General features: G+C 52.6%; 1 protein-coding gene across 18 annotated transcripts in view; it reads right to left on the bottom strand.

The window, feature by feature from the left end:
* PHLDB1 (pleckstrin homology like domain family B member 1) overlaps window positions 1–14168 on the bottom strand; it is a 51318-nt gene extending 37150 nt beyond the window's left edge. For 11 of the 18 annotated variants that reach the window (XM_053672771.1, XM_053672779.1, XM_037147210.2 and 8 more), the window contains exons 1-4: window positions 14062–14168; window positions 8588–8668; window positions 7825–7948; window positions 6680–6850 (exon numbers count right to left, since the gene is read on the bottom strand). In XM_053672771.1, coding sequence (XP_053528746.1) covers window positions 6680–6850; window positions 7825–7948; window positions 8588–8647 — 355 coding nt within the window. In that variant the 5' untranslated portion in view covers window positions 8648–8668; window positions 14062–14168. Of the gene's footprint in view, window positions 1–1869; window positions 2286–4992; window positions 5120–6679; window positions 6851–7824; window positions 7949–8587; window positions 8669–9000; window positions 9416–14061 lie in introns of those variants that run through there. The other 7 variants (XM_053672818.1, XM_053672821.1, XM_053672775.1 and 4 more) reach the window with 6 other exon arrangements.
* Window positions 14169–15640: the final 1472 nt, after the last annotated feature.

Below are 15640 nucleotides of genomic sequence, written 5' to 3'. Positions count from 1 at the left end.
GGTATGCGGGAGCCAGAAAATGTAGCCAGGGGCACCAGGAGCGTGCACAGCAGCAAGTGTGCCCACAGACACCTAAGCATAGCTAGCAGAGCTCCTCCTCCTGGCCACACAGGTGCTAGGGGACTCCTTCGAAAGACACTAGGTTTGGAGAAGACAGACACCCCTACAACCCACCCTTCCAATTTGTTCACACCTCCATCCCCTGGCCCCAGCCTCCTCCTATCTGCCCAGTCTGGTGCCACCTGGCACCCCAAGCTTCATGTCAGTCTAAGCTAAGATTGGCAGGGAAATCTACATTCCTGGACGCTGAGACAGTTCAGGCCACAAGGGGCATCCCAGGCCACTTGGGTACCCTAGCAGGGCCTCTACTGAGAAGCCTGTTGCTGGAATCCAAGGCATTACCATGGGGGTGAGGAAACCTAGCAGACTGAGAAGCCCATAGCAGATAACCACAGTGGACAAAGCCACCTACTTCTTTGGCACACCCACAGGCCCTCCCAGGCAGGCGGGCACCAACAGCAATTCTAAGGGCTAATGGCTGGTTAGGAGAGGGAGAGCCTTCCTTGACAAGCCACCAATCAGAGGAGCTGACCCCAGAGTAATCATAACCAGAATAAATAATAGCCAACCATCCATCCACCTAATTACAACCACAGCTGTTTCAAAAAGAGCCCTGCCAGGCCCTTCCCCCTCCTTTCGACCAGTTTGCAGGGTCTACATATACCTACTCAATCCTAGATTGATTGGGGAATCAGGAGGTTGAGGGGGAGACCCAAGGAGGGGAATCAGGAGCCTGACCACACAGTCCAACCTGGGAAGAAGGTGGCAAGTCTGAGCAGATTCCAGCCCATCAGTGCCAGGCCCACTCAAAGAAGCTGTGGGCACCTAGGGACCCTCAGCTGTGGCTCCTACAGCTGTGAGTTCCCTGCTTCTTTCTCTGCCCCTCACCCTCCTCCATACAGGGGGTGTGGCTATGCTGCCTCTAGACTATAAATAGGTGATGCCAGGCAGCAAAACTGGATCTGTATTAATAGAGGGGGCAGGAGGGCAGCAGGACTGAGAGCAGCCCAGCTCCTTCCCAAATTAACTTTCTATTTGCACTCAGGGGCCCTGGTAACTGCCCCAACTCTAGTCCTATGCCCTCAGGAGCTTGGCCAGCCTACTTCTGGGAAAAACCCTCCTTTCAACTCTCTCCTGCCCTACATCTCCAAAAGTCAGCCCATTCAGGAAACCCAAGAATCCCTTCTCATCCAGGCAAAGTTTGGTCAGTGCCTCCCATCCCCGAAAGGTCTCAGGGCCCAATGTTGTGCTGATGGGTGGTATGGCTGCACATCTGGGGGGAGGGGACAGGGCAAAGGAGAGGGTGTATCCTCTCTCTTGAGATGCAGAGGGGAAACACCACACACAAACACACTCTCACACAGGCTCACACACACTCACAGAAATAGACTCACACAGGCACAGGCAGACATGCTCACACACTCACAGAGCCACAATCACTGCCCTGCTGGCTGCATAAATAGAAATGGACTGGCCAAAGGGAGACTGGGATAAAGAGAATATGGCAGGAAGGGTCTTAGCCCTTTCCATCAGAGACCCCTCTTAGCCTATAACACAGGTTACCCTCATCCTAACCCCATCGGACCCCTTCAACCCCATCCAGAGGCAGGTCCCATATACCCAGTGCTAGGGAAGATAAAGTCTGCCCCACTGAGGAGTGGCCCCACACCCAGACCTCCCACTGAGAAATGCCAGGGCTCAATCAAGCTCCCAAAGAGGGGGCCCTAAGGGCCCACTCCCCCTGCTCGACCCCTCCCAGCCCGAGCTATTCCAAGCCTGTCTGCCGCCGGCCCCAGGCTGAGGACTCACCGCCGAAGCAGGCCCTCCGGACCGCTGGCTCCCACTAGTTGGAATCCTCCAAGTCCCAGCCCGATCGGGGCCTTTGAGAGGGGGTGCGGACCTCCCACGCCAGCAGCTCCAGGATCAAAGCAGTTAGCAGCCAGGCAGCGAGCCGCCAACAATGCCCGAGGAGTGGACCGGCCACCAGTGTTGGGGGAAGGGAGCTAGGGGGAGGGACAAAGAAGCGGAGGAGGGAAGAGGAAGTGATGGAGGAGAAGAGAGGGGAGTAGGATGGAGAGGGCGGGGTGGGAGGATGCAGGGAGGGTGTGGGCTCCAGATTCTGGCGCCAGGGGCAAGAGCAGAAGTGGGGCAGGGTGGAAAGGTTCCAGGGAGGCGACAGAAGAAAGGGTGAGAGGTAGGTACAGAAACCAGAGGGTAAAGAGCCAGGAGGCAAGAGTGAGAATAAACGGGGTTTCACTGAGAGCCCTCTGTGATAAGAAGTCCCCAGAGGCCTGGGATGGGGCCAGATCAGCCCCTGCCTGGCTGGTCACCTTGAGCCAGTCACACCCTCTGACCTCATCTACAGAATGAGGAGATTGGCTGCCATAACTGCATAATTTATAAGCTCTGACATTCCATGGCTCCATATATCAGAGAGAAGAAGAAGGGAACTCCTAGGGATCAGTTAAGTCACAAGGTCTAGCTCTGGCCCTGTCTGCCGTGTGACAAGGTCCTTCCTGGGCTGGGAGTTCAGGCCAAGGCAGTGCTCTGGGCAATGTGACAGCACTGAGTCCAGCTCCTGTCCATCCTAAACGCTTCTGCCATCCCAGCTCCCCATATTCCCAGCAGCTCACCAATCTCCACAACCCAAGTGATATCAAGACACTGCCCCTTCTAAGCCAGCCTTCCCTGGGTCCTCCCAACCACAGCCACCAGTTATGCTAGCCCCAGCAGAGTTCTCCCTGGCTCTCTCACTTCAGGCTCCCATGTCCATAGCCCGCCCTTTCCATCTAGGAAATACAGTGCCACCTGCCTCTGGAACCCCTGGGGGCAGGCTGAGGCTCTGGGCCAGGCAAGCACCTACCACCCAGCCTGGGCCCAGAGTACCTCTTGTTCCAGGGACCTGGCCTCTGGACAACAGAACCTTAAGGGACACACTATGCTTTCTCAGACATCTCAGACACACTTGATATGCTCAGAGCTCACACAGCCCCACATTCTTGCTCTTAGATATACATCAACAATTGCTCACACAGGCACCACTTAAGCTACACACACTCTGAGTCACACAAACATTCCAGTTATACATGCTCTCTCACACACATTTATTCTCACACCAACAACCCCACGGGCACCAAGACCCCTCTTATTACACACTCACTCAGGCACAGATATCCTTTTCACTCAGTCCCTGAAGAGACTTCAGGTTGAAATAAAAAGTCAGCCTCCTTAGAGGAATGATCAAGTGGTATTTCCACCCTTACTGAACACCTACCCACACTGCTATACATGTGCTCACACACTCACATGTGCATGTGCATCTTATTCCCCTTTCGAAGGAAAAAAGAAGGACCATATATGGTCAAATGCAAAACAGGTGAACCCTTTAAAAAGAAAATCTCCTCAGGAAGGGTGATTCATCAGTCTACAAACTGTGATGGCCCAGACAGACACAGAGGATGCCCACCAGTGAGGTACAGGGCAGGAGGGCGGGTACAAGAAGTAGGAAGCTAAGAGCTTTTGCTTTTTTTTTCTCCTTCCTTTGAGCTTTTTAGTCAAGATCTTTATCAGTGTTAGAGAACAGTTGGAGACTTCGCTCCCATTTTACAGAAGAAATAACTGTGGGTGGGAGGGGAAAAGGTTCAGGGTCCTGGATCCCAGAGGGAGGCAGCTAGATAACCCAGGAATTCTGGCTCCCCAGCCATGTTCCAGGGAGCTTCCCATGATGGCCCTCACACAAGCCTCTACCCGCCAATGAGAGGCTTAGGGAGTGGAGGAAACATGGAAACAAGGGCTGGCATCAAATGCTGGTGGTAGATCAGGACCTACTGTCTATAGAGCCTGGGCCCTGAATGTGTGGCTTTCTGGGCCCTCCCCTACTTGGTCCCCTCCCAGATCTTTCATGTGGCCTGGCCCTGTGGTCCCAGGGTAGGGCAGCCTAGGGCAGACTGAAGTTCCTCCTCACTTCCTTGGTCCTATTCCCAGCTCCACCTCTTGCTCTGTAGAGAAGGCAGCACAGGATGTGCCAAAATACCCAGGTACAGGAGCGGAATCAAGAGCTTCCTGGCTCTCTCACTTCAGGCTCCCACGTCCATAGCTCTAGCTAAAGGCTGGCATCTGCTTTCTGCCTATCTCCCCCCACCCATGACCCATGCTGGAAGAGGCTGTCACTGTCTGCCAGTCATGTTCTGTGCCTCACTAAGTTGCCAAGGGCTGAGCACAGTGCCCAGAACGATCTATCTAAGACCTGGCCCAGCCACAGTAGGCTCATTATTATTTCTAGGTTAGCCGGACCTGGCCCAGCCAGAGTAGGCTCATTATTATTTCTATGTTTTTCCAAGATGAGGGTCCCCTCTACAAGGCTGGATTAGGGGAACAAGACAGGGAAAATGATTCTCTTGTACATATGCCCAAAGACAGGCATGTGGCCAAGTACTCATATACACATAAGAATACACACACGGAGACTTTGGTACCATCAGTCCTGATTCATTCCTGCCCCTACTTGAACACTCTGATCTATAGGAACACTCTGAACACAAGGAAAGACACAAAGATACACAAGTGCAAAGTCACAAACACATCCGGAGATACATAAACACACTCCAGTTACACAGATGCAGAGATAGCATATACACCCCAGAGTCATTCAGTTTCCAGGGAAACGCACTCCCAGGAATGTCCAGAGTGGGGCCAGGCAGGGCTGGGCTTGATGCCTTGCTCCAGAGATGAGACAAGGACACCCTCAGCTCCTGGAGCCCAGGGGAGGAGGAATGCTGGGGAGAAAAACACCCATTCCTTTGTACTTCTGCCTATCCCTCCCCATGCTGCCAAGGCTCTAGGACAGGTTAACCTAGACAAGAAGGCTACAGGGATGGGAAGGTGAGGAAGGGAAAAAGGGTTAGGGTCAGAAGAGAGTAGGAGGGTACATACTTGGCAGGGTGGGCTTTTGGCTGTGGAAGAATTGGGAGTCAGGGCAGGGGGTATCACAGGAAATGTCTAAGGATTCCATCTTGGCCCAGGCTGTTCCTCTTCTCAGGAAGCTAAATGATGCACTGGGAAGACTGGTCAAGAGAAGTCACAGAACATTGGTTCCTCCACTCTGCTCACAATATAGGGGAAGAATGTTCTTGCCCATGAATGTGAGGGATTTGGGGCTGGGCGAGTAAGGGCTGAGCTTTCTCTAGCTTTCTTTGAACTCTGCCCCTACCTCTCATTGATGCTCTGTCTCACTTCCTCGCACCCAAATCTTGGAGAAGATGCTTTCTTTGAGATTGAAGAAGACTATCAGCAACCAGGCGGCATCACAGCCAATGTCCCAAGGGGACATATGAGGGTTCCTCCTCTCATTCAGAGTCAGAGACCTTGAAACCCTGAAGGAAACAAGGGCTTGCCTGCTGCTGCTGGTGGGCCTGACTCCCTGAAATCAGTTGTCCCTCCCACCCCCAGGACACTCCCAAGGGCAGGAAAAAAGGCTGGGTCTCCTGAGTTATGTGTGAAGGGAGTGGTATATAGAGACTCCAAGGGGCCCTGGTTGGGTAGCTCAGTTGGTTGGAGCATCATTCCATACACCAAAAGTTTGTGGCTTTAATTCCCAGTCAGAGTGTGTATGGGGGGCAACTGATCGATGTTTCTTTCTCACATAGATGTTTCTCTTCTGTCTTCCTCTCCCTCTAAAATCAATAAACTTATCCTCAACTGAGGATTAAGAAAAATAAAAATAAAGAAACTCCAAGGGGTGTGAACAGAAGGAGCGGGAAACAGTGCAGTGAGTGGGATTTCCAATGCACAGGAGCTCCCAGCTAGTAAGAGATAAGAGTCCCAGAAAATAATTCCAGAATACCAGTCCTCCTGCTCAGAGTCAGGCTTAGCCCAAAGCTTCCATCCTCATGTTAATCCCACCTCTACACCCCCCCCACCCAAATCTGCTTTTCTCATTTCCCACCATACAAATTGATGCCCAGGGCAAACACACTTGCTCTGTCAAAGTACCAGTTGGGCCAACCCCTTACCTGCCTGGTCACCATAATAACAAGGGGCCCAGTTTTTAAAGCTCCCTTACAACGAAATGACCAACTGCTTTGGGAAACAGGGTAATAACCATATTCATGACCCCAAAACTACTGTTAACAGTTTTTTAGTAGGAGTGGGTATATCCTGAGATTTTGCCATCAGGTTTTGCCTTTCCCTATCCCCACCAGAAGGTATTGTCCTCATCTCCCCATCTCTACAGCTTTTCAGATCACAACTCCCTCTTGGCATCACAGTACGATGCCATTGTTCCCCTCACCAGTGCTCTAATTCCTCTCCCCTAGCAACTACTAATGACCACTACACCACCCTCCATGCCCTTTGATACCAGGAACTGGAATCTCTTTTTTCCCCTATGGTGTAGAAAAGACGGATGGAAGTGATCAGAGAAGAAAATTAGGATGAAGACAAGTCTAGATGCCAGAGGGTTTGGGGATGTTTAGGTACATCAGATGCACTTAAACACCCCACCTCCAATATGGCCACTGAGGTAGTTACCACAGCAACCACCAAAGCAGTCTTACCCTGCACCTATCATGCACAAACTTTTAAACAGAGGCCCCCTCTGTTTGGAGGTATCAAACCTTACCCTGAATGAGCCGAGTGGGATGCTGGACAGGGAGCCCATCAATAGCACAGGCATTGCCACAAGGGTAGAGGGTAAGGTTGCCCCGCAGATTCTCAATGTAGCAGTGCTCAGGAGCCAGGCCTGGACCCTGCAGTGTGATGTCCTTGGCCGCAGAGCCAATCATTGTTCTCCCTAAAGACAGGAGGCAGACTGAGTTAGAGGGTTTGTCCAGCCTGAGGAGGCAGGAACAGGGCAAGGAGAGCCACAATGGACATATACTTCTGCCTCCAGCTCCAGGGAGAATCATTTCCCACCACCGGCCACCCCTTTTGGGACCCTGAGCCTGATGGAAACAGTAGGTGGTAGAAGCTCTTCTCTGGCAGAGGAAGCTCTTCTCAGGCAGAGAAAACTCTGGACCTAAGATGGAAAGGCCCAGAGGGCACAGAAGGCTCCACAGAGTAAAGAATGGGGACTTCTTTTCTGCGAACCTTCCCTGATTCCCTCTAACTCTCCCTCCCTAAGTCCTTTGTCTCCTTCACAGTACTCTGCCCTCTCTCTTCTTTCTTTCCCTTTTGCCACTTATAACCCTTGCTTTACCTCACTCCCTCTCCCTTCAGTGCAGCCTCTTCCCTCACTGCTTCTGACCCTCCCCTGGCAGAGCCCCTAGGACTGGTATTTGGAGAATGTGAAGAATGTAGTATGAACGAGACAAGTGCAACCAGGACAGAAGAAAGGAAGGGCAGAAGCTGCAAAGTGAAGGGGCTGTGCCAGGGACTTATCTTGCTTGGGAGGTCTGTCCCCTATTTCCATCTGTCCATTTTTCACTGGTACATTCTCCCATGCCAGGCTTTGCCCTGGACTTGGGCCTCCTCTCTTCTTGGCCATACTGGTTGTTATGAGCAATATGCTCTCCTGTTTCAGTGCTCTCCTCCTTGTTTCTACACTGACCTTTAATCCTAGTCATGGAGCCAAATTATCTACCAAAGAGGGCAGGCAGTCTGGAGAGGCATAGACAAGGGAAGCAAACTGGTGGTGGCATCACCTCTCAGTTGGGGGAGGTGAACATTGCCAGCAGATAGTAGAAGGGCTCCAACACATACCTGGACTCCAGGGCAGGAAAGTCTATACGGATGGAGGGGTGGCAGGTGGACCGCTCCTCAACCTACCTTCCTCCAGTGGCAGAAGGGTGATAGCTGTACTGAGTCGTCCACTTCCCAGGCTCACTAGGTGGGGTTTGTCTGTTTGCACTTTAAGTCCTTTGCCCGTCTCAATCAGGTCCAAGGGTCCTTTCTGCAGTCAGTGGGGGTAGGAGATGAGAGAGTTAGAGACTCCAGACCAGCACTTTACACTCTAGTCCCAGTCACACCAGCACTCTCTCCAGCACTTGCCCTCTCCAAAGGGCTCTTAGGATGTTGAAAGGCTTAGCACAAATCTTGCACAGAGCATTATTCCACTAAAGTGTAATTAGATCTGAAACTAGGCCACTAACTCATCCCACTAGATTTATCTCAACTCCTGGCTTAACTACCCCTTTTGTCTATTAAGACAGAACAAGGAGAAAGTAAGTAAAGTGGGGAAGCACTGGGTAAGAGAAGGGGGTACTGTAGAGGAGGGCCAATCAAGACTTGTCCTGTAGACTTGTCTATGTCCTGTTAAACTAAATCACAAGGGAGGGCAGAGGCATGGATTGAGGACAGAAATACAGTGCAGGGTTAATCTATAAACCCTTTCTGACTTTCAAAGGGTATTTTCTGAGTAAACCAATTCACCTAATTCAGATAAAGACTTAGCGGTTAATAGGCTTGGGACCTAGGGAAGGGCAGAGAAGAACTGCTGCTCTCATTCTCCAACCAGGATCACAGGTGGATAGAGGAACCGAATTCAACATCACCAACAGCCCTCTTGCCTCATGGCCCCAACCCAACTCACTTGCAACATTGCTTGGGTCTTGCATCCAAGGCCTATCTGGTTCCTATTCAGAGTGTCCATGGTCAGGTGTCTCTAGAGCTCCTGGGGACATAGTGGAAAGCAGGTGAGGTGGGGAGGCCAGGGCAAAAAAGGGAAGGGAGTAGGCTCTGTGGTAGGGCTGTCATGGCAGGGACAGCACCAGTCATCATCATTTCCAGCATGCTTAGGCTCAGGAGTTTTCTGGGGGAAGGTGCTAACACATCTTCAGGCACAGCGTGGACACCACACATTACCTGTCATGGCCCTTGCCACTGTAACCACAAAAAGCCCTATAAGGCCCAACCTATACACCTGTGCTTTCTTGCCTCTGATACCCAAAACCTAGTGAGGACCCTCAGACATCTGGAGCTGTAAGCAGGGTGGGAAAAATTTACCTTAGTGGGGAGAGATGAATCCAGGGCACCTCTCTCCAAGGACATGAGTAGCCAGAGGGCTGCCAGGTGGGTAGCAGGGCGGAGATAGAAGCCCCCAACCTTTCCCTTTCTTCCTCTTCTCCCTTTGTCTCTTTTCCCAGGGGGTCTCAGTAGGATCTTTTCTTCTTTTTTTAAATTTTTATTTATTGATTTTATTTTTAAAGGTTTTATTTTTAGAGAGGAGGGGGAGGGAGGGAGAAAGAGACAGACAGAAACATCAATGTGTGAAAGACACATCGATCAGTTGCCTCTCACATGCCCACAGCTGGAGACAGAGCCGGCAACCCAGGCATGTGCCCTGACTGGGAATCAAACCAGCCCAATTCTCAGGCCAGCACTCAATCCACTGAGCCACACTACCTAGGGCTATTTATTGATTTTAGAGAGAAAGAGAAAACATCGATTTATTTTATTCCATTTATTTATGCATTCATTGGTTGATTCTTGTAATGTGCCTTGACCAGAGAATCCAACCTTGGTGTATCAGGACAATCATCTAATCAGCTGAGCTTCCTGGCCAGGGCCACAGTCTTTTCTTAAAAGAGACCAAAGAAAAACTCAACCAGAACATTAAAAAACATTTGCTGGGGAAAAATAAAAGAGAAATGCAGCCATTTCTGCTATCTCTACAGGGCTCAACTTCTGCACTGTCTCTTCTTCAGAAAGCAGTCTTGTCCCCACACAATCAGGAACAAGAAAGAAAGGAAGGAGGCAAGGACGGATGGACAGACAAACTACTGGGGTGACTAATACTGGAAATATAGGACTTTTGGATCCTAACCTGATTTGGTGCTATAGGAAGCACGCGGGTCCTTAGAACAAAGGGTAAAATAGATTCCAGACCCAGAACTTGAACTCTTTCACACCCATCTCTTTCTCCCTGGCTCACATTTTTAGTCCCTGAGAAACAAGAAGAAGGACCTCTGTGTACTAATGTGTGCCTACATTTCCATCTCTTGATCAACTTCCTAATGTGAGAACTTCTAATTTGCTGCTGAAATGTTACTGGAGAAAGTTGAGAAAAATATGGCTGAAGGCAAGATTTCCCTCTACTCTCTCTTCCAGCCAGCTACCAGCTGACTTTGAGAGGAAGTCGAGGCAAGAGCCAGCATTCCAGGGAGTGTCTGACCCTAGCAGTGGGGCCCAAGGGACTTAGCCATAGAATTAATAATTTTACCCACCCAGCTTCCACCTTTCCAGGTCTACAGACCTGGTGATGTACATCACCTCCATCACCATCACCACCCAAGCTGGCAGAAGAGAGGCCAGGCAAGAACAGGGCCTGGGGCCCATCCCAAGTCTGCTTGGGAAGATAGAAGGCAAAGGCCATTAACCTATACCAAGAACCAAGCTGCCCTGGTACCTCCTTAGGAGGAGGCAACAGGAAAAATTTTCCAGGGACCAAGACTGATGTATTGCTTCCTTCCACTCAGGGAAATCCCTCAGCATTCTGTGATGGAGGAGAAGCAAGAGACAATAGGTTGAAAATTAGGAGTGTATATACCAGAAGGGGTAAGAAAAACAAAACAAAAATGGTGAAGGAAAGCCATCATCATTTAGTGTCTAACCCTGTTCTTTATTATTTATTAGTTTTGAGATCTTGGACAAGTTACTTAACCTATCTCTGCCATGTCATTCTCTATAAAACTGGAATAATGATTTAAAATAAGATTGTGTGGATTTAGAACTTACCTGGAATGAAAAGTGACAAATAAATGGGCACAAAATTTCTTTCTTCCTTTCTTTTTTCTTGCCTGACAGGAATGTTCTAAAACTAGATTGTGATGATGGCTGTACAACTCTGTAAATATACTGAAAATAACTGAATGTACACTTAAATTAAGTGAATCTTATGGTATATACATTATACCTCAATGAAACTGCCAGTTATTACTATGAGCTTTGTGACCTTGAACGAGTCACTTCACCTTCGAGAGCCCGAGTTTCTTCATCTGTCAAAGGTCACTATCACCCTGCGAGGCATCTGTGGGTGTGTTCATTCATTTACACCAAAAAATTTTCAAGAGAAGATAGAGACTTTAAAGAGATAATGCTGAGGGGAACCAGAGTGATTAGAGAAGAGTAGAGAAGGTAATAGAGATGAAAGGGACAGATATGGGGAGAGGTGTAGGGAGAGACAGAGAAGATAAGAAAAGATGTACAGAGAAGATAAGAAAAGATGTACAGATTGGAAGGTGCAAGGCTGTGGCCCCAGCTCGGAAACCTAATCTAGGTAGGGTGGAAAAGATACACCAGAACCTACTTACGCGGTGCCTCGACAAAGCGGTTAGAGAGCCACCACCTGGGGGCGCTCTGTCCCCGGACCCCACCCTTCGCCTGCAGGACGAAGCCTTGTTGCCCCCGGGGCGTTCCCCTGTGGTTGCCTAGCCTCTGTCGGAGGTCGCTACCCATCATCCCGCTGGATTTACTCACCCTGCACACCCCCGCGATCTCCACGGCCTTTCTGGGAAACCTTGCCCCACCCCTGCCCAAAAAAGGCCCTCGCGGTTTGAGTCCACCTCTTCAGAAGACAGGCGGGAGAGAAGCACCGCCAGTCTCCGGGTAGCGTGGCAGAGGCCTGGGTGTCTGGAAATGACTGACGCGCGGGGCGACGCCGGGGCGCCCGCAGGGGAACCCGCTCCTGCCTGGCCACTCCTGCCTCCTCGTCCCGCGTAAAGAATAGCCCTACCGGGTCCCCAGCCGTCTCCGCCGACTGGGGCGTCCAGAGTCACCGCTCGAGGGTCTCCGCACCCGAATGAGGGTGGAAGGAGGCCCAGGAAAAGACCGAAAAGGTCAGGAACAAACAGGCACTGGAGAAGGTTCAGGCTCCAAACCAGGCGGCAGTCGTGAGGTCCTCCCAGGCGCCCCAGCCAGGGCACGTCCCGGGCCACCGCGGAACCATTCCGCCCTCGCCTGTGGCTCACAGGACCGCCGAAGTATCGCCCTGGGCGTCAAAAGACTGTGGCCTGCTGCCTTCTCCACCCTCCAAGCACACATTCACCCTCAGGGAAGGGCGGTCAACAGAAGGAGTAGGGAATGGAAGGAAACAGGCTAGAAGTTCAGGGGACAGGTCCTCCGAGCAGGGCGGGGGCCCAGAGTGGGTGAGGAAAGGCTGGGGCGGAGAGACCTGATGAGTGAGGAAAGTGAGAGGTCTGCGGGAAAGACGGGACCGGGAGGAGAGAAGATATCTGGAGGGAAAATGGAAGCGGGAGACTGAAGGATGAGGTAAGAAGAAAGCTGGGGAGGGGAAAGAAAAGGGGCGACTGAGGTCAGGGGTCATAAAGGATCTGGGAACTACCGGAGCGCACCGAAGGCAGTGGCGGGGACCTGGGGCGGGGCCCAGGGTGCTGAAGGCTGAGGAGGCTGAGGGCAGCCCGCGTCCCCGCAGTGGGCGAGCGAGCGCAGCTGAGAGAACGCGGAACCGGAGACGGAGACGTGAGCGTAGTTAGGACTCCGATTTTTATTCTGGTGGGGGTGGGAGTGGAGGCGGGGCGGGGAAAGTGCCTGTCTGGCAGTCGCAGACCCAGCGGGGTATTTATTTGCCAGGTGGGACAAGGCCGCAGTGTTGGGCCGCCCCGCCCGCCGCTGCCGCGGGACAAGCGGCCTTTCTTTGGCGGAGCAAGGAGAAGGAGCCGCTTGTTTGTGCCGCGGGATAAACGGGTGGCCCCACAGACACCGCCCGCTCCCTGTGGAGCAGCTGTGGGCAGAAGCCTGTGGGAGTAGCGGCAGTGTGTGTGTGTGTGTGTGTGTGTGTGTGTGTGTGTGTCTCGAAGGGGGTGTGAGGGAGGTGTGCGTGTATGAGGAACGGCGTGTGAAAGGGTGCTGCTGGTGTGACTAAGTGGCGTAGGGGCTGCGTGTGCGCGGGAAGTGCGTGGGCACAAAGAGCAGCAGGTGCTGTGGGCTGTGCTGGGTACAGGGTGTGTGGAACGTGTGCTGAGTTCTGGGTGTGTGTGAGGAAGGGTTCCTCACAAGTCAGGGCGATGAGACTGGGGGCCGGTGGCATGTGCGTGGGTGATGCAGGCCTGGCGCTGTGCCTCTCTGCCGTGTGGGACATCTGACGTGGTGGGGAGCTGTTTGTGACCATTGCCATGAGTCAGTCTCCGGGATGGCTGAGCTAACGGGTCCAGAATGCAGCCCCGCCCCGGCGCCCCGGGTATCCGCTATCCCTGCGGTCTGCTCGCCAAGCCCCAGCTCATGACCACCAAGGCCGAAACACCGGCCGGTGCCAGGCGACCCGGGACCTGGAGGCCCCTCCCAGCACCCAGTCTCCGTGTTCTACCAACCGCCCGCAATACCCCCTGCGGGAGAAGCCCGGAAGACCTGGCTCAGGCCGTGCTCCAGGGAACAACTCAAGGGATTCCAATACGGACCAAGCACGCAGAGAAAGGGGCTGGGACTCACTATTCCCGCAACCCCTCCGGCTTCCCGAAAGCGGAAAGACAGGGGGCTTCGGAGGGCCTTGGAGGTGCCAGATACGCCCAAGAGCCACTCCCGGACATCCATGCCTCCGAGCCCAGCTCCTCATCCCTTCCCGGTCCCTGAAGGCTGCCGGGCCCAGGCGGAAGCAGGATGTCCCAGGGCTTCCCAACCTCTACCCCGCCACCGGCACACCGGGTGCACAGTTCTCAGCCCTGCGGTCTGCAAGAGATGGGGAGCTCGGGGTTCAGACAGAAGGGACCCCGCGAATGTCCAGCAGTTCATTTGTGTGCCCTCGGGAGAGTCTTGATGGGGTAGTATCAGCGTCGACCCCCACCCCCGGGGGAGAGTGAGAGGGCTCCCTCTAGCGGTAGCGCTGGACGGCAAAAGCATGCAACTTTCAGGAGAGTGGCTGAGCCCACTCTCCACAAGTCCCTTTCGTCCCCGTGCCCTCACCTAGGGCACCTCCTCCTCCCCCAAGGGTTTCTTCCGGGGTCTCTAACCCAGAGCTTAACTGAGGGCTCTCGTCAAGCCTAGAACTTCCCCTTATCCAGTCCTAGCTGCGCAGCAAACAGGACCCTAAGGCGTAGAGGGAAGAATTATTACCTTGGGGAAGCAGGGGACACCGGTCCCTTAGTCTGGCTTGGCTGCCGCAGCCTCAGATTCAGGATACTGTTGTTTTTCCCTGGGAGTCTGCTGAGTAGGTGGAGAGAGAGTGGGTCCCGCCCAGGTCAGTCCCCGCCCTGGTCTCCTGCCCCGCATTGGGTCTTCCGGACCAGCCAGAGAAGACGCCGTTGTGGGGCTGGAGCCCAAGGTCCACTCCCCACCCCAGCTTTTCCATAGCAGCACCCCCCCATTCCACCCCACCCCACACACATACACACCCAGCCAGCACAGTGACGGCTTTGTTTCTGTAGCTGGACTCTTCACTGCCGCCACCACACACACACCCTCCCCCCTCCCCCTCTTCCTCCCCTCCCCCTCCTGCTCCCCTTCGGAGTCTTAAACCACCCTCTACTCCTAGACTTTAAGGCTGTCCTCCTCCTACCCCTCCTCCTTTTATTTTATTTTTAGAAAGGGGAAAGGAGGGAGAAAGAAACACCTATTTGTTGCCTCTTGTGCGCGCCAGTCCAGGTACCGAACCTGCAACTCAGGCATGTGCCCTAACCCGGAATCCAACAAGCAACACTTCACTTTGCCCGACCCCGCCCAACCAACAGAGTAACACCGGTCAGGCTCTTTTGAGGTGGTTTTGCCATTTTTTTGTGTCTCTCTCCCAGCGCCCCCCACCCCCACCTTTTAATCTTAGACTCCTGAATCCTCCGTTGGTCCCCAGTGAAACTCATAGTCACAGCCCTCCAACATACGCAATATTCCTTCCAGAATATTAGCTGCGGGTACCCAGGTCGGCCCGTCGCCCCTTCTCACCCTCTTCCAAACCCCACCACAAAGAGCTGCAAATGGGGTTGAAAGCCCTGCACATCAGGCTTCACGAATTTTTCTAAGGATAGGTGTAAAAAGACATTAACGTGCCATGCAAATTGTAAAGCACAAGAAAGCTCCATGTAGCTCCACCCCAACCCTAATCTGCCAGATTACAACTGGGAGACAACCCAGTTGTAATCTGGGAGTATAAGCAGTATAGTCTGGGAGCAAGCAGTATAAACAGTTGAGCACACTATCCTATACCAGTTGAGGCTTCTGTAGGAGTAGGGAGTTAATAAGAAAGAAAAGGGGGAGGGGACTAAAAGGAGCCTAAAAATAACCTGGTTGAAGTCATTCTTCATCTCAACACGCATCCCAAAATCCTACACTGACAGTAGACCCCTACCTTGCAAAGCCAGCTCTTGCCCCAGGAGACTGGCTGAAAGGCCCTAGGGAGCTGAATTCAGCTAGACTGAAAACCTCTTTAACGCACACTAGAGGGATTCCAGAGATTCTACCACACTGCAAGGAGCAGAAAAACCCCAAGCTGGCGCAGATGGCAGAAAATAACTCCTCCTCTTTGGGATGGACAAATCTTGTTCGGAATCCGTACCTTTAGTTTGAGCCCTCTCTCCCTAATCCAGGAGCAGAAGGAGGCTGAACTGCAGGAAACTTTGGTCACTTATTGACAGCATTAGCAGGGTCACTCCCTCACTACAGGCTGGAGCTCACCAGAGCCAGGCAATGGTCACAAAGGGGG

The sequence above is a fragment of the Artibeus jamaicensis genome, unplaced genomic scaffold, assembly GCF_021234435.1.
Source record: "Artibeus jamaicensis isolate MK-2021 breed Jamaican fruit bat unplaced genomic scaffold, CSHL_Jam_final contig_196, whole genome shotgun sequence".
NCBI classification, from domain to species: Eukaryota; Metazoa; Chordata; class Mammalia; order Chiroptera; family Phyllostomidae; genus Artibeus; species Artibeus jamaicensis.
Note: the sequence above shows the minus strand (reverse complement) of the source record. Positions and strands in the feature narration are given on the sequence as shown.